The following is a 24132-nucleotide window of genomic DNA, read 5'->3' on the forward strand; positions in this document are numbered from 1 at the left end:
GATTTTTTTCTAAAATGCGAGATTTTAATATGCAGGATTTTGAAAATGCGAGATTTTGTTATGTGAGATGTTAAAATGCGAAATTTTGCCTTGCGTGATTTTTGCAAAAATGCGAGATTTTGTTATAAGAAATTTTAGTTTGCGATCAATCGTACCGCTCGCTCCCTTGTTTTATGAAACTTAAGCAAAAAAAAAATGGTTTTGTTAAAAAAAAAATTTAATTTTAATTTTAAAAAACAATACGGCAACATCGGCAATTTTTAATCTATAGACTTTTAAGTATTTTTAATTACCTACGCTTGAACAAAAAATCGTCAAAATCAGAGCTGTACGGCCGGGTTCCCTAATAATTTGCTTTAGTTACTCTACTAATGCCTTTAATAGAAATTAAAAATAAAATTCTGGAAAAGTAAAATTTTGGAATAAAACAAAAAAAAAAAATTGAACTATGAAATTTTTGAAAATGGGACATTTTTTTTTTAAATATTGATTAACACTTGCTAAAAAAATTCCAAAAAATTCCAAAATTTGCAACAAAATATTTTAATAGGTATTATTTATATATGATTTTTTTGTGCAGGTGTATAAACAAAACATTTCTTACCCGCCAGAGCTAACTGTTTTATGAAGAAATTCATTCGGGACTTTCGATTTTTATTGAGAAACATTGCAACTAAAACTGAAGTGTTACCGAGGACGATTACGGCAAATAGAATCCAAAGGACGGCAAACTGTTCGGTCTGAAAATAACATTTAAGAAACAAACATTATATTTTTAAATAAATTTAAATGACAGTTTTAATATGATAACGATAAGTCTTATATGATAAGTTAAAGCAAATTCTTAGAAATAAATTTAATAGCTATAACCTACTATTAAACCATTTAAATGACAGTTAAAGCAAATTCTTAGAAATAAATTTAATAGCTATAACCTACTATTAAACAATTTTAGGAAGTATAAATTTTTAAACCTTGGGGAAATTAAAACTTCCTTTTCGGAAGTCGGTAAAAAACACAATAGCTGTGTTTTTTTGGCACTGCTATCCGTATCCGCAGTTGGCGTCTACGTGTACAAACATGCATTACAAAAACAACACGGAGCTGCTGAAAAGAATAAAAGCTAAACCAAGCTGCGGATACAATTTTGACGAAATGTATAAGTTTACGTTTTCCTTTCTTTTGGTGCCTGCATATACATCTTTGTTCAGTGTTGATATTTGGGAAATCCTACTGCGGATAGCTTTGCCAAAAAAACACGCCTAATGGCTGTGGATTTTCAGTCCATCATGTTCATTTTGTAGAAAAAGAAGCAAGCAGTAGCATTTAAAAAATAATCTTACAGTAGGTGGCCACATGATTATGACCGATGAAAATTCTCACAAATTTGTCACTAATTCCTTAGAACGCTGAAAACTATTTTTATTTTATTTTTTTTTTGTACAGAAATTATTATTACGGTTGTGTAAGGCATTATGCCATTACTAATTTTCGTTTAAAAGGGCGAAGTAAAAAAAAATGTTGTTGTTCTGTTGCAATTGATTTATAATTTTGTACATGAAAAAAGAGAGAGATTTAGCTAAAACTAATGACAGTGACATACACTAGATGAAAATTTAAGTTGTCATTTTAGGGATTGGGGATTGGCTGCAGCTGGAAGCTCAAAGAATTTTCATTTAACGAATTTCACAAAATATTCTGCCTTCTTATTGTTGTCGTTTGGAGTATGTAAAATAATTTTAGAATAGAAATTTTACACCACTCAAGCCCACTTGCAATGACCTTTCCAACTGGTAAACGTTTTTTTCCTTTTCGGTTAAAATTTTTCGTTTTCTCAATGAATCTATTTGTTCTAAGCCAACATTTTTAATGAATTTCTTATTATTTGATTTATATAAACTTTAAAACTGCCTTTATTAAGTGAACCAAATTTCTTGCTCTTTTTTGACACTCTTTAAATTTTTAGAAAATTTAGAATCTACTGGTCACTATTTTTTAAGCCATTTATTCATAGTATATAATTTTCAGATAACCATTTTTCAGACATTCAAAGAAAAGTCGTAGTACCTATAATGGTAAAACAAAGTTTTCAAAAAAAAAAACACTAGGATTAAAAAATATGTTTTTTCAAAAATATTTCTAAAATAGGATACGTTTAGTAATGGCGTTTTCGATTGGCAGTCCGGAAGCGTCTGGAATCATTCTGAAAGCGTTTTATTCGTACAAAACTGACAGTTTTGTGTGAATAAAATTTTTTCAGAATGATTCCGGACGCTTCCGGACTGCCAATCGAAAACGCCATAAATAAAATACATAAACAACCAAGACTATTTCAAATGATTACCGTTCCTAAGTTCCATATCCATAGGCTCATAAAGTTGAAAACAAATACCTGCGATCAAAAAATTCTCCGAGTTTCTTAAATAAAAAATGGGAAAAACAATTCAGGGCAAAATAAGGCTTTGGTCTGCCAAAATGATACGAGTTTTGCTGATTTACTTATTTCTATCTACTTTGAAATTTTTTCTCGCCCCACAGCAGCTCCAACTGACATCAATTTTAGTTTTCAACCAAATAGGTACTAACTATGTATGTATGTATCAAAATAAATTTAAAAAAATTGAAATTTAGCACTTATATGTAGTAATAGTAGGTAGTAGTAACTACTTTTATGTGTTTTCTTTATTACGACTGGGCTTAATTGGACAAAAAACGCAGCGGGGGCTAAGCAATTTACTTGTTTAATACAAGGACACCTTAACCGAGGGGCTAAGTTAAGCCCAGCTTACACGAAATTGCTTCTAAATCTAATTTTTAGTCCTTTGAATAAAAAAAAGACGTATAACATTATTAAAATGTGTATATTTACATAACCGATTGATTACATTCAATTTAAAAAAAATCTTTAATAATACATATTACTATTTATTGTGAACTTTCACCTTAGATGACACCACTCCAGTATCTCGGACGTCTATTTTTAATATTTCATCTTATTCATTGTCATTGTCTTCCTTTTTTGTCTAACATTATAGAAATTTGCGGCAAAAAATAAAGATTTATATTAACCAATCGTCTTATTATCTACGGACTTTTTTACCAAATCTCCTTCGACATTCATACAAAAAATTAAGTCGTCCGCAATAAATAATTTTATAAGAGCTCTATAAGTACCATCTAAGCCCGGAGGTAGATCTTTTATTAGTGTCGAAACTTTCTTTTCCTTGAAGTCATATCTTGTCTACGCGGAAAACAAATATTAAAAAAAATCAATCGCAATAACTTTTACTACTTTACTTACACCTTTTTCCGGTGGACATGACTTAGAATTTTCCTCCAATTCCTTAACAAATTCATACCACATCTCGTTTTTGTCAAATAATGTAGTGCATACATCTTGCCGATCATTTTGATAAGGAGTTTCAATCCATCGACCGCTGTCATACCTTTGGACTTGAATATGGAGCTAAAGTAGATATTACTGCCACAGATATTTAAACTGTTGTTAAAAAATTAATTACGTGCAAACTTGCATCAATTTCTTTCAAGTAAGTTACATATCCATTTAAAATAATCGTCTCGTCATCAAAATATTTCCAATTAATGTTTGATAAATCGAAGAACGCATCCAAAAATTTATCCTCACTTCCATCACAAGCAACTGCTCCTTCTTCTGGCACTAAAAAATTATAATCCAAAGCTTCTGCAATGTTAAGGATTCCAATTAAAACTGTACAAAGTTGTACTGTGAACATGATTGTTCGATTCAATTCGTGTTGGCACTCCAAACACTTATTTATACTCAGAATATTTTTCAGATTAACATCATTGCTAAATGTAATTTCTGGCCAACATGTTGCTCTAGTATCTAATTGTAATCAAGTTTAAATAGCTGTGATTTAACTTGTTCAGAAGCTAATAATTAACAACTTTTAATTGTTTTGTGTATTTGAAAATACAACTTTTTTGTGAAAATGATTTCAAAAACGATTTAAAGTGTTGTTCAGAGCTCGAAATTAGTTAAGCTTGTCAATTGTTACATAGTATGTCCAAAAAATCAAAAAATATTATTACTATTGTATTCATTGAAGTTAAAACCTTATTCATAGCTATTAGCTATAGCTCAAGCTTAGATTTTTCTCAGGTGAAAGTCAGTTAGCATTAATTAACCAAAACTTGAAAAAACTTTTAATTTTTCTTCTCTCATTTATTTCCTTTATTTTTAAATATCTTTTAATCAAGATTTACAGGAGGTACCGAAAAATAAAACCGGTACCAAATTATAAAAAAAAAGCGAATGCTTAAGTTATTTCTCAACTTACTGGGCTTGGGAAAAGTCTTAAGGCCCCAACCCATAGAATCCGTTGCGTCCGTTCCGTCAATCCATCCGTTGAAGTTGAAGGATGGGACAGAAAGGGATGACCCATAGAATACGTCGTATGACGGATTGCTTTTTGACAGCTCACTTCAAATTCCAAGGTGTGTTCGATATTTTATCGCTGAATATGCACAAAGGAAGTTCTGATGTAAGAAATCTTGAACTATTATTTTTGTTCTTTTTTTTAATAAAATAAAATGCACGACTAGATTTCCTCTATGTACTTGCTCTTCACTTTGACTTTGGCATATAAAAATAGAACTCTACAACAGAATTTGAGTATTTAATTGATGTAATTTATTATATATATCATTAAATGTTACTTTTTTACATTTTCTTCACAAATATACAATTAAAGTTCACAATTCATAAAATCGGAGATGAAAAGAACTCAGTTCTTAGTTCCGAAATTCCCCGGTGTGCACTCAGAAACAGAAAATCGAACTGATCTATTGTTGACAACCAATGTCAAAGGATACGACGTGACGGATGAAAAAGTAGAAAGTTGGGCTACTTCTTCCGTTGAATCCGTCCGTCTCCGTCCGATCCGTTGCTTATGGGTCGCTTCCCATAAGAACGTGACGATTTTATCGAGCTGTCAGTTGAAAACTTCGACGGAACGCACGCAAGGGATTCTATGGGTTGGTGCCCTTTATAACTATAAATTCCGACCTTAATGTTGAAAAAAAAAATTCGATTGATTCTATTTTTATCATCGACTATAATCCAGAAAAATAATAAATTACGAAAGGAGAGTGTTCTTTAAATTGACAGCCCAACTGCTGTGTGAGCAAAATCATTTACGTGACATGAATAGCTCATCCTTTGTGTGACCGGATTTGAATTTTATTATGTCCTTGACATGATATTCTCATTATTATTATTGTTTGTCCTTGTCGTCTTAAAAAGAAAACTGCCATATGTTTAGTTTTATGTCATCATAAATGAAAAAATCGTTTTCATAATCCCTATATAAGAACTCATTTAATGTTTCTTATTTTTCGTAGTTGAGGCAGGACGCAGGATCCAAATATCCGGCCAGTAAGAAGGTAGCTTATATCTCATTGATGCAAACATCGATGGAGATACTTTTTCCTATGGTATTTTTGATTTGACTAAAAACGATTTTTATTTTCCTTATAATTTGTAGGTATTACAAAATTCATAATAATTTATTTAAAATGAAGGGGCACGGCATTGGCCAGCCAAGTTCACTAGCAACTTTGGCACTACACCCTTATTTACAGGAAACAACTCAGGCCATTTTTGACCCCCCTCTAACTTCCACACCAAAGACGCCAGAATATTCAAACTCACTACATTTGCTGAGCTGGCCGAACCCAAATTTCTCACAAAATTTCAGATTCTTACGATGAGTAGTGTCTGAGATATAGGACTTCAAAAATCGCGAAAACCGTAACTGACTCACTGACAGATCATCAAAATTATGGAGAACTTCCCGCTATCATAGAAACTTGAAATCTTACATGGTGATAGGACTTGTGGTGTATACAAAGGAAAAAATTTGAGATTTTCAATTCAGGGGGCGTGGTAACCGCCAATTTTCGCCGAATGTTCATTAATTATTATAGAGCACTTCTGACTATCGTAGAATCTTGAAATTTGGTAGAATTTCAGCCAGGGGGCGTGGCAACCGCCCATTTCCGCCGAATTTTCATCAAATATTATAGAGCACTTCTGATTATCGTAGAATCTTAAAAATTGGTAGAATGGTAGAGCTGGTAGGTTATACAAAGAAAAATATTTAAAATCTGATAATTTCAGCCAGGGGGCGTGGTAACCGCCCATTTTCGCCGAATTTTCATCAATTATTAAAGAGCACTTCTGACTATCGTAGAATCTTGAAATTTGGTAGAATGGTAGAGCTGGTGGTTTCTATAAAGGAACAAATTTTATATTTGAGAATTTTAGCCAGGGGGCGTGGTAACCGCCCATTTTCACTAAATTTTATCAAATTTTTTAGAGCACTTGTGATTATCGTAGAATCTTGAAACTTGGTAGAATGGTAAAGTTAGTAAGTTATACCAAATAAAAAATTTAAAATTTGAGAATTTTGGATAGGAGGTGTGGCAACCGCCCATTTCTGCTGAATTTTCATCAAATATTGTAGAGCATTTCTAAATGTCGTGGAACCTTAAAATTTGGTAGAATGGTAGACCTGGTAGTTTAAACAAAAAAAAAATTTAATTTGAGAATTTTAGAATTTTAGACAAGGGGTGTGGAATAGGGTGGGTCAAAAAACAATTTTTTGGATTTTCAAAAAGGCTCAGCGATCAAAAGGTGCTAAATGGTTCGGTTAGCTTATAAGTGAAATTTCATTTCATTATTTTAAGCCTAAGTGCCTCCGGATTGTGGTTTCATTTTTGAAAAAGCAGATTTTTGCCTAAAAACCACACATGCTTTGCTTAATTTATTATTATCTCATTTCTTATACAAGCAAATTCAGGAGGATGTGCCAAAAAGGTTAAGCGTGTAGGTTGGGTCGGGACAAGAAAAAAATCGTATTGGAGGGGGTTAATATTCACCCCTGTTTAGTCAGAAGGGGCAATTTTCTAAAAAAATGATTTAATTTATTAATTAAAATATTATTAAAAATCAACGGTTATACCTACAACAACATGACATGTTTTGTCAAGCCCAAAATCTCTTTTTTATTTTGCTTTCAAATAAAGCTATTTTATAAAATAGTTTTTGAAAAATTAATTTTCAAAATCAAAATTTTCAAAATTTTTTTTTTTAAATTTCAAACAAATTTTTTTTTTCAAAACTGTATGTGATTAAGTACTATTTAAGTTTTCAAAATTCAATGCTCTTATTTGTTTGTAAGCAAAAACAGAAAACCGGATGCAAAAATGTTTTGTCGATTGTGAGAAATTAAAAAAAAACCAAAACTACATTTTTCTAAGACTTGTCAATTAATTTATGAAACATTATATCTTTCTTTTATTATTTTTAAGGGGATATCACGCCTCCAAAGTAGAAAATCGTTAGTTTGAATATGTTTCCTTTGCATTAACTACAATTCTTCCAAGTTTCAAGATTCTAGGGTGTTCGGAAGTATACTTTTTAATAATAATTATTATAATTATAATTGATATTAAATCTACCAAAGTGGGCGGTTACCACGCCCCCTGAATGTAAAATGTCAATTTTTCGATTTTTTTTTTGTATGTACCTACTTTAAGATCCATGACCATAACAAGTTTCTATGAAAACTAGAAGTTTGCCATAATTTTTATCATATGTTAGTTAGTGTGTTAGTGAGTAAATCAGCTACTCTTTTTGCGATTTTTGAAGGCCTTTTTCTCAGAAACTACTAATCGTACGTAGCTGAAAGTTTTTGAGGAGCTTGATTTGGACTATGTTAACAAATAAAACGAGTTTGAAATGTTTGACATTAGTGAAACAAAAGTTAGAATGGTTCGAAAAAGGCCTGAGTTTTATCCTAAGGGTTTAGGACCAAAGTTCATGGAGAACTTGGCTGGGCAACCGGAGGCAGAAGATAAAGTCTGATTATAACCAAACTTTATATTCATGCCTATTACCGAAGACGCAGATGTACTGCGGCGGGAGTGAGAGTCACTTTCACAAGATTTCTTATTACCGAAGCCGCCGGTGCGGAAGTGATAGAATGACATTTGGCTATGTAAGTGTCAACAATGACATATGTCGGTAAGCAGTTTAGTGTGTTTTCGTGGATCGATAATACAGTTCATCCCGGGGAGTTCACAGATTGAAATTTGATTCGGTTGCGGATCGAGTAGATTCCCGGGGACTGAGTCACTGCGTCTTCTGTAATAGGCATGATTATTGTTCTATTCACAGTTTGGCACCTTTTCATCACTGTGCCCGTAAAAAAATCAGCAAAAAAAATTTCTCCATGCATTTGTGACCCAGCCTAGTGTGGAACCGCCCAATTTCTCTGAATGTCCATCAATTATAGAGATTTTAAGTTCTACACCAATACTTTGCAAAAAGTAGTGAAATCACAACAAAAACATTACTGTTAAAAAAAGAGCCAAGTTCTCCTATGTTGAAGTTATATGCTGGCACAAAAAGTACTGAAATGTAAACGTGTACCAAGTTCTAAAGCTTGGCTTTAGACAAGCAAACAATAAACATTTTATTTATACAAATTTAAAGCCAAGCTTTAGAACTTGGTACACTTTTACATATCAGTACTTTTTGTGCCAGCATAACTTCAACATAGGAGAACTTTTCTCTTTTTTTAACAGTAATGTTTTTGTTGTGATATAATTAACAAAATTAATAAAATATTTTGTTTTTCTTTTTTACCTCTGAGCAGATTACACAACTATCAAAAAAGTATCTGTGTTTATTTTTTATCTCACCAACTTGCCAGTACAAACAGAGTACAACTCATTTGGATACCTGGTCACAACGGTCGCGCAGCAAATGAAATAGTAGACACACTAGCCAGAAAAGGTTCCGCATCTCCATTTATGATGCCAAGACCATTCTGTGGCATCCCAACAAGTTACAAGTACTGCAAAGTATTACATAAATAAATGGCTAAGAGATATGGCTAATCACTACTGGTTGCAAACGGAAGGTAACAGACAAGCCAAGAAATTTATACCAAACATCTCTCAAGCCAGAACGAAACAACTCCTCAAACTCACCAGGAGTCAGATTCGCATAGCCACAGGCTTCCTTACTGGACACTGCTCAGTAAAAAAAACACCTCAAGACCATGGGCATTACACAAGACGATACCTGCAGAATGTGCAACGAAGACGAAGAAACAGCAGAACACATACTGTGTCACTGTAATTGCTTGATCAATACACATCGACCGACGTCACCTCGGAGGGTATTATCTCGAAGCGGAAAACATCGCCGCTAATTCGCCCAAAAACAAACTAATGTCGTTTTCGATTGGCTCTCCGGAAGCGTCCGGAATCATTCAGAAGACTTCTGAAACCGTTTTATTGGCATGAAAATGACAGCCAGAACGCTTCTCAGAAGAGAAATTCTCTGCTTGATTTCAAATCAGAATCAAATCAAGAAGCACTAATACATGAATACTCACATGTCAAAGATACACTCAATCATTGTTTATTATTATTTTTCATTTAAATTTTTTCGTTTTCTGAAATTAATTTTTTATTTATTTTCAAACAAATAAATGAAGCTTTTAAAATATTTTGCAAAACGAATTCCCGATTAATTTGTTGAATATTAGGTACTATTTTCTTGACATATTAATTATTTTTCAAGTCTTATGCTAAATTAATTTATTACTTACACATTGTAAGTTTTAAAAAAATGTCTTTATTAAAAATTAAACCGAACAAGGGTTACTTAGCACTAACGGGTACAATATCAGACTTAAGACTAAAATACATTTCAAGTGTTTTCTTATATCTAACTTTATGGTGGGAGATGGTGATCTCATCAACTGGAATCTGGAACACTGCATCCCAGGGGTATTGATTACCTGCATGATTGTGATCGTACTTGTTTAGGTTATAACTTTGGATTGCATCATTGGCCGGATGCTCTATTGATATGATGTTTACTATATTGTAGAGAAGTTTAGCAGGCTTATTGGTTGATTCAAATATTCTTAATTTGACGTTTGGGGTATATGTAAACATCGGACCTTAACTCCCCTCCTTCTTTAGGAAGAACGCCCCGTTCTTCAGTTAGATCTGCTATTTTTTTCATAATATTGTTAAAACGGATTTCCTGTTGATTTTGCAATTGTATTTGATTTGGTGATCTCATCTTCAAATAATAGATGACGCATAAGGCTGTGGCTATAATGATGATCTTTAATGTAAATGACGTAATGATAGGACTATTGACGGCTTCGTCTTGTAGAAATTCAATCAAATTTATGTTTTCAAATTTAAGTTCTTCATTCAATGATTCGAAATAGTTTTCTATTTCATATTTATCTATGGTGTACGTTCTTAAATAATTTTGTATTTCGTATGTTGGATTCTCATAAACTACTCCATCTATTGTTGTATAGTTTTCGAATGTAATTAGGTATACTCCATTTATTGTTGTGTTGTCGACCACATGTTCTCCGGATATTAAAATTGAACCATCTTTAATTACTTCTAAGTTAACATTTTTTTCTTTTATCTTATTGCATTTAGCTTTCTGATTATTTAACAAATTTGATAAACATGTATTATTCAAATTTAATTTACAAAAATTGTATCTTAATTCTATTTTACATTGATTCACATTTATGTAATCCTTGTTACATTTAGCAATTTCCTTATTTATTATTAATTTTCCATCTGTTTGGCTTATGGCCCTTGCTTCGTAAAGCTTACAGTTTTTGTTTACAATTGGGTATTTAATTAGAATAACAATTACATCTTTATTTTGAATTATTTTAAATTTAGATACATCTATTAAGTCTGTTATAGTCATACTTCCATGTTCATGTCTCGTTATTTCCCTTATGTCATGTAAGTTTAATATTGCAGGATTTAATGTTCCTAATTTTGCCAATGCTATGGTTTGTACCACATTCTGTAATTCTATTACAATTAATTTATCTCGTTCTCTTGCTAGTCTAAGTTGTACATCGTTTTCTATTGTATGTAATGATTCAGAGAGTTTTTTTATTGCATCAAATATTTCTGAGTTTGTTACAAATTGTTTATTATTGTTTGTAACGAGTTCTGATAGTTTGTTGTTTATTAATATTAAGTCATCGTGGTCAGGTGAACCTGAAATCCATTTCCAAATTTTTCCTATTTCGTCAATACCTCGTCTATATCTATTTGTCATTCGTAGTTGTCCTAATAATGTTTTTATAATTGTAATATCTGTATCCTTACTAGCATTAAATATGTCACAACATTGTCAAAATTTACATTTTTGTAATAGTTCTTTTCTATTTCAAGTTCGGTTTCTTTTAGTAATTTTTCAATGTAAGTAATATGTGTTATATGAAAAATAGTTCCGTAATCATTATACAGAGCTGCATTACCATTCTCTAGTAGTAAATAGTTTTCTCTCGTGTAGTCAACTATATCGCATGTTCCAATTGCTATCAATGTCATTAATATAAATAGTGTTTCCATTTTCTGAAATAGAAATATAAATTTAACTTTTAATATTATCTTTATGAATTATTCTCTTTCCTACTCTAACCTTATTTCCTAAATCTTCTTTTACTACTTGTTTTTTATAACTGTTGATCATTTTATTTTTACTAGCCAACCCAGCCCTCGAAATTCGAGTGCCAATTTCTTTATTTTTTTTTATTTGCAACAATTTTGAACACAATAATACCAAAATAGTTTCTTTATTTTTTATAGTATTTGTTGTTGTTTTCTTACGATTAACTACACTTTTTACACAGGAATATATAATATACCTACTTTTAGATATATTTTAAGCCTGATTTAGATATTGTTGAACTACGTTTTAACTACGCTCAACTACGTAAAAAAAGTATCGAAAAAGAAAATGCAAAGTGTAATCTCCTTAAGGGCATTGTGTTTGCACCTTGCATTTCAATTCAATTCAACCTGTTTCATGTTCCATTCGTTCAAATTCCATCCGTCAATCATTCAACCTCCACCAACTTCACTCAAATTTGTCATTCACACCATTTTTTTTTCATTTAGCTTGTAGGAACATGAAAACAGACCGAGTTCTTTTTGCGATTGTGTATGTGTCCTTTGACAACAATTTTAACACGTACGTCAATCTGAAATCAAAACAACTTCTGCAAAATAAAACCAGAGATTCCTTTGATCAATAATTTTGTTTATTTTCTTCGGTAATATAAATTCAATTAAATCAAAATCAATAGGAAATTGCAGATATTATTAAGATCCGAGTGAAGATGAAGTAGAAAGTTAATTATTTTGGCCGTATGCTGTCGTTTTACAGAGACAAAATATCCTGAAGACAATCACGGGAAGAAAAGTCACAGTAATTTGACTTTTTCACAATAACTATGCCAGGAAAAAATATATTTTGATCGCAAATGGTTTTTTTTTATTTATTTTATATTTTTCCGCAATAAAAAAAACGATATTCAATTAGAATTTACTCTTTATTTGAAGTTGGTGTTCTCAAATTAACAATACGAAGAAAACTTTCAGCTTGACGTTTGAGAAATGTCAAATCTTCCAGGAAAATTTTAATGAATGCGTTCAGACACTTAATAATGATTAAAGATATGTTCACATTTATTAAAGGTATGTTCAGGTGTAGATCTTCATAATATACAGTAGTAAAAAGGTAATCCGTGGTACTATGTGGTGAGAAGCGACATTTTTTAATCAAACAAATCAATTCTTAAGTCATTACCACGACAACTGCGTCGCACAACAACGTTTTTTTTTATTTTTTTATGTTAAAACCATAACTGCAATGACCTAAAAAGTGAAAAAGTGGGAAAATTACAAAATTAAATTTTTTTTTTATTTCATTCTAGCAATATTTGTTTTTTTTTTAATTTTTGGAAAAAACTACCAAACATTTTTTTTGAAACCAAAAAATAAGCTTTTTGCATCATTATTTTTTATTTTGTCGTCGTAAAAACTGTCATAAAATGAGTTTGAATCTATCACTTTTTGACTTTTTGCAAAAAGTTGCCGTTGTAGTTATACTTTTAAAGCCTTGAGGCTTAACTACAATGACCTAAAAAGTGAAAAAGTGGGAAATTTAAAAAAGTAAAATAAATTTATTTCTTTTCAATCTCCATTTGTTTTTGGAAAAAACTACAAAAATTGTTTTTCAAACCAAAAAATAAGCTTTCTGCATCATTATTTTTAATTTTTGGTCGAAAAAACTATCACAAAATGAGTTTGAAAATGTTGACTTACTGACTTTTTGCATTAAGTGGCTTTTAACTACATTGGCTCAAAAAGTGAAAAAGTACAAAAGTGACAATTTTCAAACGCATTTTTGTATGGTTCTTCGGGCTAGAAAATTAAAACAAAAAATGCGAAAACCATATTTTTTTTGTATAAAAACAATTTGTTAAAGGCATAACTACAATGGCCTAAAAAGTAAAAAAGTGGGAAATTTACAAAATTAAAAAATTTTTATTTCTTTCTAGCGCTATTTTTTTTAGAAAAAAACTACAAAAATTGTTTTTTAAACCAAAAAATAAGCTTTCTGCATCAATATTTTTAATTTTGTGATGGGAAAAACTGTCACAAAATGAGTTTGAAAATGTTCACTTTTTGACTTTTTGCAAAAAGTGGCCGTTGTAGTTATACCTTAACTCTTTTTTACAAAATTTTCAAATTCATTTTTTGACAGTTTTTCTTAATGATGCAAAAAGCTTATTTTTTGCTTTAATAAACAAAAACAAATAGCGCTAGAAAGAAATAAAAAAAAATTTAATTTTGTAAATTTCCCTTTTTTTTTCACTTTTTAGGTTATTGTAGATAAGGAACAAAAAAGACGTTTTTGTTAGTTTTCCCTGAACCTCATAAGAAAAACGCTTTGCCATGCGGCGATAAAATATTAGTGCCTTTTATGCAAAAATGTAAACGTCTAAAAGTGAAAACTTGGTAAAATGGTAAAGGAACTGTCAAAGTCAGCTATTACATGAAGCCTCAAGAGGCTTGACTCTTTTTTCGAAATTTCTTTTGATAATACTTCCACCTACCCTAAATCCGAGATTTAGCTAAGTAGATTTAGAATAAATCTCGAGTTTTATTCTTAATCTCGTATTGAAAGTAGGTGAAAACTTTAGATTTAGGGAAGCTGAACCCAAATTTGAGATTTAGCGAAGTAGATTTAAAATAAATCTCGAGATTTACTCTAAATCTACTTAGCTAAATCTCGGATTTAGGCTAGGTGGAAACATAGTATAACACACCCACAAAAAAAAAAAAGTTCTGACCTGGGGTTGCGACTAAGTTTTTCATATAATTTTTGGGTCGCTGAAACCGAATCTGGAGTCCGTTTTGCCCCATCACGTCAGGTTTTCGAGATAACCTAAAAAAATGTCACGAAAACAAAAAATTTTTTTCACTGATCTGGATATGCGAATATGTAAATCATATAGTTTTTGGATCACTGAATCCAGATTTGAAGTCAATTTTGACCTATCACGTCAGGTTTCTGAGATATCCTCAAAAAATGTCAAAACCAAAAAAACTAAATTTCTTATTTGGGGTTGCGTCTAAGTTTTTCATATAGTTTTTGGGTTGCTTAAACCGAATTCGAACTCTATTTTTCCGTATCATGTCAGGTTTTTGAGATATCCTCAAAAAATGTCAGATAAGAACTTTTTTTTTGAGTTTAGACATTTTTTGAGGATATTTCAAAAACCTGACGTGATACGCCAAAATAGACTTCGGATTCGGTTTCAGCGACCCAAAAACTATATGAAAATTTAGTAGCAACCCCAGGTAAAAACTTTTGTTTTTGTGGTTTTGACATTTTTTTGAGGATATCCCAGAAACCTGACGTGATAGGGCGAAATTGACTTCGAATCTGGATTCAGTGATCCAAAAACTATATGATTAACATATTCGCACATCCAGATCAGAGAAACAAATTTTTTGTTTTCGTGACATTTTATGAGGTTATCTCGAAAACCTGACGTGATGGAGCAAAACGGAATTCGGATTCGGTTTCAGCGACCCAAAAACTATATGAAAAATTTAGTCGCAATCCCAGGTCAGAACTTTTATATTTTTTTGTGTGGCTGCCCTAACTAACAATTTTGCTTCTATAATGCTTTAAAGAAGCAACAATTGCATCTGTAAAGCTTTATAGAACCAAAATTGTTTGTCGGGTGTGTAATCATTCTGTGAGGCGCGTACTATTACACGATGCCTCTTGAGTCAAGGACTCAAATTTGACATTTATCTTTTGAATTAAAATTTGTTGTTGTTGTATTCCACCAAGAAGCAAAAAGAAATGTGAGGGAATGTTGAAAAAAGAAAAAGTGGAAAAAGAAACGTCAAAAAAGAGTCTCGGACTCACGACCCACGACTCTCCGGTCGGATAATTTTTTCTTTCATCTTTTTTCTCTTTTGCACTCATTATGTTTAAAAAGAGTCGCGCCTCTTGAGGCTTCATGTAATTGCTGACAAATTCTTATGTTCTTTCAAGAGAGAAAAGGACACAAATAGATTTCATTGGTATCAAAAGTGTTTACAAAAGTAATAGACTTGATTTTAATAGAATTCGATTTTAACAAAAAATTCATGGTAATAAAACAAACATCTTACTTTCTAAACTTAGATAACTAAAACAATGAAAGTTAACCATAGCTTACGTGCGATCTTAAAACAACGCACCAATGTGAACCCACCTTAATGTTTTTTGATTTTCGCTGAATGCTTTCATTTATTCATTCAGTCATGAATGACATTTCATTCCAGTCGATTGGAAATTTTCCAATAGAATTCCAGTTGTTTTTGTTTTGTTTTTTTTTTATTTTGTATCGAATTTTAATTTGTTTAATTTCGTTATTTCGGTTAATAAAAAGTAAAAAAAAATGTGATTCTGCACATCTACGCGTCATTCTCTTTCGTTCCGTGTATAATTTCTGCCCCTTCGGTTTTTGGGGGCCCGGTAATTTGTACCACAAAAACTATGCTCGCCGTTTAATTATATGATTCTTAAACTGCAAAATCTTTTCATATACTACTTCCTTAGGTTTAAAATTTCTCATTTCCTTTTTTTTGTTATTATACTTAAGCATTTTATTTTGCGCTTCTTTTAATTTCTCTGGGATATTACTATGGTTTGATTTATTAAACAAAATTTCAAATGGTTTCATATTCGTTACAGAATGAATTGTTTGGTTGTACTGTTGTACTGCTCTAAGTAAAGCTTCTGTTGTATCTATGATTTCATACTCATCTTTTATGCATTTGGTTATTTCTGCTAAAGTTGAATGTATTCTTTCAACTTGTCCATTTGTTGAACTATGACCTGGGTCACAGAAGAAAAGTTCAATGTTTAATCTACTCATTAGATTCTTAAAGACCATGGATTGAAATCCTCTTTCGTTATCTAGTGTAATCTTCTTACAATTGGGATACATTTGTAAAACTTCCAAAACTTTATTTTCTAAGTTAGTTTTATTCTCTAAGAGTTTTACTGTTAAGAATTTTGAATATGCATCAATACACGTTAAGTATTTTATTTGCTGCGCTGAAAAAATGTCTATATGGAGAAATTCCCCCTCTTTCTTTGGAATTGGAGCCTCTCCAATTGGTATTAACTTTGGATGCCTATCGTATTTAAGTTTATTACAAATTTCACAGTTTCTCGTAAATTCTTTAAACTGTTTTCGCATATTTGGCCAATAATAAATGTCATATATTTGTTTAATGTTCTCTCTATAGTTTCTGTGCGCTCGTGTATGAGTTTGTTGTATGATTGCACTTTGATCCTCTTTGTTACATACATCATTTGGGAATATTTTTGTGTAAAGAATCTTATTATTGAATGTCTCTAAAATTATCTTTTTTATTTCGTAAAGATCTTCAGGTGTGCAATGTATAGCTACGACTCCTGGTCTTAAATATTCTTTTAGTATTACAATTAAATTTTCGGGGGTATCATATTCAATAATATGACGTAATCTATTTGGAAAATTTTGAATTTTTTCATGAATTGTAAATTTAGCTTTGGCTAATAGAATTTGTTGACGAAAGTCGTTTAATGGTTTATTCGTTTCATTGATGACAGTATTATCACTGCTTTCCGCTGAATGTATTGTTGCGTCCGTTGAGGAACTATTATCAGTTATCTGCTTTAAATTTTGCCTTGAAAGGGCATCAGCTACAACGTTTGTCTTTCCTGGTTTGTATATTATCTTTGGAGCATATTCTTCTACAAAATTGTGCCAACGCTTCATTTTTGTGTTAGGGTTTCGCTGGGAAACTGCATATGTAAGAGGTTGATGATCTGTATGTATTTCTAAATCAGACACATCGTAAAGGTAATTTCGTAGAGTTTTGAGTGCCCACACTATGGCATATAATTCTTTTTCGTTTGTTGCATAATTTTTTTCAGTTGGATCTAATGTTTTAGATATAAAAATGATGGGTTTATCATCCTGTGATAATACTCCACCTACAGCATCGTTTGACGCGTCAGTCGTTAAGACAAATTTTTTATTAAAGTCAGGTTGAGCTAATTTTACTTCGTTCATTAAGTAGTTTTTTAATTCTTGGAATGCTTTGATTCCCTCTTGATCTAAATATACTTTTGTTTTTTTAGAAACATATTGGGATACTTTTCCATTTTCTCCCGTTAAGTGTTTAGTAAGAGGCTTCGCTACTTTTGCGTAATTTTTAATGAACTTTCTATAATAACCTGTTAATCCTAGGAAACTTCTTAATGGTCTCAAAGTTTTTGGAAGAGGAAAATTTTGAATAGATTCTATTTCCTGGGGTCTGTTTTAATAATTCCGTGCCCTACTACATAGCCTAAAAATTCTACTTCTTTCTTATAAAATGTGGATTTTTCTAATGAAATTTTCATGTTTGCATTTTTTAAAACATCTATTATTTTTTCTAAATGTTGTTCATGTTCATGTATATTATTTGAATATACGATTATATCGTCTATGTAAACATGAAATATTTTTCCTACGTAATCCCTTAAAATATTGTCCATAGCTCTTTGAAATATGCCTGGAGCGTTTTTTAGTCCAAATGGCATTCTGAGGAATTCATATTTCCCGTTATTTACTGAAAATGACGTTTTTTCTATGTCTGCTGTATTCATCTTTATTTGATGAAATCCTGATTCTAAATCAATTGTGGAAAAGTACTTTGCTTTTCCTAAATTTGATAGTATTACATTACTATCTGGTATGGGATATTTATCGGAAATTGTATGCTCGTTGATTTTTTTAAAATCAATGACGAGTCTCATTTTTGGAGAACCGTCTTCGTTTGTTCCTTTTTTAGAAACTACCCAAACTGGTGAGTTATAAGGGCTCTTTGATGGCTGAATTATTCCATCTTTTAACATTCTTTGTAACTCTTTATTAATAAATGAATTAGCAGAAAGTGGATAAGGATACTGTTTACTCCATTGTAGGGAACTATTTTTTTTTCACCAAACAAAAATCTTAAGTTTGTTTCTTTTCGCATAAGTTAAAAGAAATAAACATCTCTCTTTACCATAAAAAAAAAACCCACATCCCTTAACACTGGGACTGACCTATAACTCGTTAGAAAAACATAGATTTTTTTGATATGCATGTTTGTATTGCAAAGAATAAAACAAATTATAAAAACGACGATATGTACCGCAGTGGAATGGAAAGAAATGGACCTCTGCAGTGCAGTGATCTGTCTTACCGTACATACATATAGTACATAGGGGATTAACTTTTTTTTGCTATTTTAAGAGTTTAAGTAAGCTAATGACAAAAACTTTCGCTCGATAAGAATTAGTTGACGCAGATCTCGTAAGCGAAAAGGACTTAAACTTAACCGTCCAACAAAAATATTAAGTTAAAACCGTGGTTTTGTAGTGAAGCAAAAAAAGTACAGTCTCCCTTCTTATTAGATTACTATAGTTTTTTTTTATAACTTTCCTTTTTTTTAGAAATTAAAGAAAAAAGTTTACGCGCCTCTTACTTAACTTAAATAAAAAGGAAAGCGATTAGCCAAAAGTTACATAAGCCGCTCCATCGAGTTTCATAAAATTCTAACTAATTATAAATTATTAGAAGCTAAAACGTTTATAAATACATAGTTATACTATTCTCCTAATATCTGTGGGATAATATAAATCAACCCTTAAAAAAAGGGGAAACAACTAAACCAAATAACAAGACAAGTTGAAAAACTTTAATAAAGAAAAAAAAAAAAACAATAAATACAAAAAAGAGAGTCTCTTCGAATCATAAAAAAAAGGTGAAATTCCACTTAAGGTAAGAATCTGATTCTTTATTTTTTTTATCTTGTTTTTTTGTTTTATTCATCTCGATGTATTCGCTCTGTTTATCGTTATCAGATAATAGCGAGAGAAAGAGCGAGAGATTCGGACACACAAAGCGTCGACGTCCAAGGCCACGCAGGTGGAGTCGGCTTACTTTAAGCTAAATTCAAGGCTAACCTCAATCACAAAAAATCTTCAAACGACAAGTACACACGAAACACACTTGAGAAAAAAAAAACCACAGAGAAATTAAATCAACAACAAGTAGAGAAAAAAAGATCAATCTAGACATACACGATCGGTCAAACCAATCGACAACATCACCCAACAATTCCGAAGTAAACTCTCCTCTCCACAACCAATTTTGTCCTCTCCTGAAATTTGCTCCCATCCAACCTTTCCTCACTCAGACATCCAATTTTGCGATAAATCAAAAAGAAAGAAATTAAAAAACAAAAGCTAAGTAAATTTCCTAAATATAATACTATGATGTACAAATATATAAAAATATAATTTTTAAAAACCCTACAGACTAATTAAAAGGCCAGCGAATCCAGTCAAAACAGTGCACCGTTTTCACCAGGAGTCGCAGTAAGCTCAATGAAGTAGTAAGTACCTACCTTGATAATTTTAAAGAGATTATATTCTTATATTGAACATCAGTGAATTATATATGGTTATAAAAAGTTGTAACCATACAAAACAACAAAACCAAAGAAAAGAAACAAAATTTAAAATTTTTAGACGAAAGAGTTCATACCAAAGAGGTGTAAAAGCGTAATTAATTTCTTTTTTTTTCTATAACTGATTCTACTCTAATCCTTATCCCTATCCAGTCCTTTAAAATTATCTTTTTTTGTTAATAATAAGTGGATAAAAAAAAATTTGAATTGTTGTACGCTACTATCTACGAATAATTAAAAATATAAATTATCAACACAAAAAAAAAAATAAATTTTTTTTATGGAAATCGTCGTAAACCTAAACTTGAGTGTAAACGTTCTCGAATTGATGAAATTCAAGCCATTGTTTGTGTTTGATATAGTAGGTTTCAAATGAATTTATTTTACTAAGTTAAAGATGAACATTTCTTTTTATAAAGCGACATTCAACTTTATATGCAATTAAAATGATGAGTTATTAAGAAATTTAAATAAGGATGTGAGATAAGAAGCTTGGTTGAGTAAGACCTTCAACAGGATGTTTTAAAACTATAAAATTTTTGTTTCGTCATAGGGGTCATGGCGGTATAATGAGCGTTCGCAATGACCAAGGTGCATCGAGATAAGAATTTTCCTTTTCTTTAGATGCAAGGGGAGGGTATAGCTCAGAGAACACGATCACCTATGTTCTCCACAAGTATGACAAGCTATTCTCAGGGTAAATTAACATTCGGGTTCCACATCTCTATATAATATTTAATTTTTTTTCGAATTCCATCTTCGAATTTTACAGGCCTGAAATAAAAACGTAACACCGTCCATTTTTCAGTAACAAGATCCCACCCCTCCGGCGAGCTAGGATGTGCGTGGACTAGCAGGCCTACCCGTTACTAAGAAAGTGGACAACTCTTTTATAGCTCAACTTTAATGGTCTAAACGACCTCTAGCCGTTCGATTCAAAGAAGATTGAGATTGAAAGAGATTTTATGCTAGGGTAGAATTGTCGATTAAACTATACGTGTGGTGATCCCATTATTATTTATTTCATTTTCTTTTAAGATTTTGCGATTTAAATTTATATGAGGGTTTGAATAAGGGATTTTACAGGCAGTTCACTCTGGTGTATACTTGTTATTTAAACAAAAACTATAGAATGAATTATTGATTTAATTTAAATAAGAAAGTTCGTTACAGGTGGCGCCCAACGTGGGGCCGAATTGATTACCCTTTTTGATTAATAGCTTAAATTCATTTGTAATTTTGACTATATGTAAAATTGGTTAGGCATGCAAAATTTAATTTAATAGAGTTTGAGTAATTATTATCCGGAAAGTAAAGATGCATTTCAATCAACTTTCGCTGTTGTAATAATTATTTTTTTTATCTTATAATCTTTTTTTAAATGAAATCTGTATTTTAGATTTTCCGTGTCCAACATAAGAATGACGAATTCTTTTTATGGGTTAGTTGCACAGAATTTCTAGGGACAAACATGATAAATCTTATTGCGCCTTTCAGAAAGTACTCAGAATGAATAGTTTTTGACCGATGGATAAGTAGACATTTTCCTGATCTAGGTCTGAAGCAAAAGCGTTTATTTTTCGAGGAAGAGTAAAACAAACTACATACAAGTCCGTAAATAAAACAAAAATTAGTTAAATGTTTTTTTTTTAGTCCTTTATTCCGCTATCCGGTTTGTCAATGTATAGGTAACTTGACTTTCGCAGATGTGGCTCCATAGGATTTTCTTCATTTGGATTATAAAAACATTTAATATTGGAAAACAAAATCTTCCCAAAACCGTCATACATTCATTTATGTAAATAATTCTTTTTTAGGTCGCTGAAGGTTCTCAACCCTAACTCTTAACTCACATCCTTATGAATTATATGGAAGTTTGATTATAAACAAATATTGATAGATATTTTTTATTTTTTTTTATTGGATTATTATTTTTATACAATTTTTCTATTATTAGTTTTTTTTTCTATTATTTTTTTTTGAAAAACATCGTATTGTTTTTGATTTTGAAAAAAAAAAAACATTTTGTTTACTAAAAACATCGTATTTTTATTTTGATTTTGAATATTATTATACAATCTTTTCTGAATGAGTGGAAGAGGTCGTGGTCGCCCTCCAAAAAGAAGTTATTACAACTTCAATAGAAATAGTGCCAGTGGTTCAAATAGGACAAGAAGCTCACCAGTTTTAAACAATATGGCTGAAGCAAATGATTCATTAGCCAACCGTGAGCAAGTAGAACGCAATGAGGGAAATAATAATGCTGAAGAAGTTAATAATGTAGGGCAGGTTAACGATCCACAAGAAGAGAATGAAAGTGTACACGAAGGCAACGTTTCTAGAGAGGCTGAACAGTTTGAAAATTACATAAAAGAAGTGGTTTCAGCTACAGTAGGTTTGAAACACACTGAAGATCGACGTTTCTTACAGGAAAAGTTAGCTGAAAATCAAGCTTTCATCATGGATAGGATGGAAGCGCTCTTTCGAACCTTAACAGGTTCAGCTCCAACTCAACCGACTGCAAGTAATAATTACAATAATAATGCAGCCAATATTAGACAAACTGAACCAGTTTCACAGGTACCACCTAGTGTGAATAAAAGGTTTGATGATCCAAATGAAATTGTTTATCCTGTCAATATGACTCGCGGATCGAATGTGGACAATTTTCTTGCTCAATTGAGTAGTATGAATCTTCAGGATTCTCCTCCAGTCTCCACCGACCCAATTTTGAACCTAGCTCCTTCTCCTTCCCCTTCTAATGTTATTACCAAATATCCACATTATGAAAAATGGGGAGTTAAATTTGATAACGAAGAAATCACAGTCGATGATTTTTTATTTAGACTAGATATAGTCAAAACTGGTTATAACGCTACTTGGCAAGAAGTAGTTAAGAATTTTCATCACCTTCTGAAGGGAAACGTTCAAACTTGGTATTGGACATATTTAAAAGGTAATAAAGGAGTTAATTGGACAACACTCAGATTTGCTCTCCTGGAGCAATATCGCAGTCTAGAAACAGACACAGAACTTTCGCGAAAAATGTCCGACCGAAAACAACAACCGAATGAAAGTTTTAACGACTTTTATGATAGTTTGATTCAACTGAATTCGAGGTTGAGAAATCCTAAACCAGTTAAAGAGATAATCGAACTCATTAAACTTAACGTTAAACGAAGAATAGGTGAACTTTTAATAACATTCAGTACACATAGTCTTCCAGAAATGGTTTACGTTTGTAGAACCATAGAAAAATTCTTAAACGGAAACGAAAAAGTAATACCCAGGTTTGGTCAAACGTCGACGAATTTTCCAAACCGCCGAGCGGTCAATGAAGTTGAAATGTTACCTGAAGTACCATCTTCTTCGAATTTAGCGGAGGTGGAAGCATTTGATAGAGTTCCTAACTCAATTATATGCTGGAACTGTAAGGGTGTAGGTCATAAATTCCGCAAGTGTACTGGTCCTCGCCGTAATCTATTTTGTTTCACATGTGGCCTTGAGAATATAAAAAGCCCCAATTGTGAAAAATGTTCGGAAAACCGCCAAATGAGCAACCCTATGACCGGGGAGAGTTGTTCGAAGTTCAAGAACCCGGAATCAACAAGAAATTAGACAACCAAATTAATACCACTATACTTAAACGCCCAGATAATGCAATTCCACCAAAAATTTTAAGTGAAAACAATAAACCACCTGAAAGAAAATCCTTACATGAACGTCAGTCAGAATACTATAAAGCTCGGGAGAGAATCTTTGCCGATACTCCAACTCAAAATCGAATTCAAAAGCTTAGAGAGAGACACAATAAAAAGAGAAAGCTATATAAGGCAGTATCTGCGGCTAAAGTAAATATTTCTTCAGAAGATCCTCGTCCATATCTGACAGTAAACATTTTTGTGACAGATTGGTTCGGTCTACTGGATTCAGGTGCGAGCATTAGTTGTTTGGGTGTAGGATCCTTAGAATATATCAAAGAAAATAAAATACATTTCAAAAACTTTTAATCGACATTAGCTACAACTGATGGTCAAAAACAAAACATAGTGGGAGTGATAACAACTCCAATTTTCTATAAAGGGACCTCAAAGGATATAGATCTTTTTATTGTTCCATCCCTTCAACAAAAATTGTATTTAGGTGTAGATTTTTGGCGGAGTTTTC

The 24132-nt window shown here is 31.6% G+C and overlaps 2 protein-coding genes across 3 annotated transcripts in view; both read right to left on the minus strand.

The window, feature by feature from the left end:
- The window catches only part of LOC129914497 (cardioacceleratory peptide receptor), a 148659-nt gene that overhangs the window by 37335 nt on the left and 87192 nt on the right, over positions 1-24132 (minus strand). For both annotated transcript variants that reach the window (XM_055993792.1, XM_055993791.1), the window contains one exon: positions 605-740. In XM_055993792.1, the coding sequence (XP_055849767.1) occupies positions 605-740 (136 nt within the window). The remainder of the gene's footprint in view (positions 1-604; positions 741-24132) is intronic.
- LOC129914506 (uncharacterized) lies at positions 2886-3783 on the minus strand. Its single transcript, XM_055993803.1, has 3 exons — positions 3522-3783; positions 3302-3466; positions 2886-3241 (listed from the first exon to the last, which is right to left on the minus strand). Exons 1-3 carry the CDS (start codon positions 3753-3755, stop codon positions 3065-3067), a joined length of 576 nt encoding a protein of 191 aa, XP_055849778.1. The 5' UTR covers positions 3756-3783; the 3' UTR covers positions 2886-3064.

The sequence above is a fragment of the Episyrphus balteatus genome, chromosome 3, assembly GCF_945859705.1.
Source record: "Episyrphus balteatus chromosome 3, idEpiBalt1.1, whole genome shotgun sequence".
Taxonomy (NCBI): domain Eukaryota; kingdom Metazoa; phylum Arthropoda; class Insecta; order Diptera; family Syrphidae; genus Episyrphus; species Episyrphus balteatus.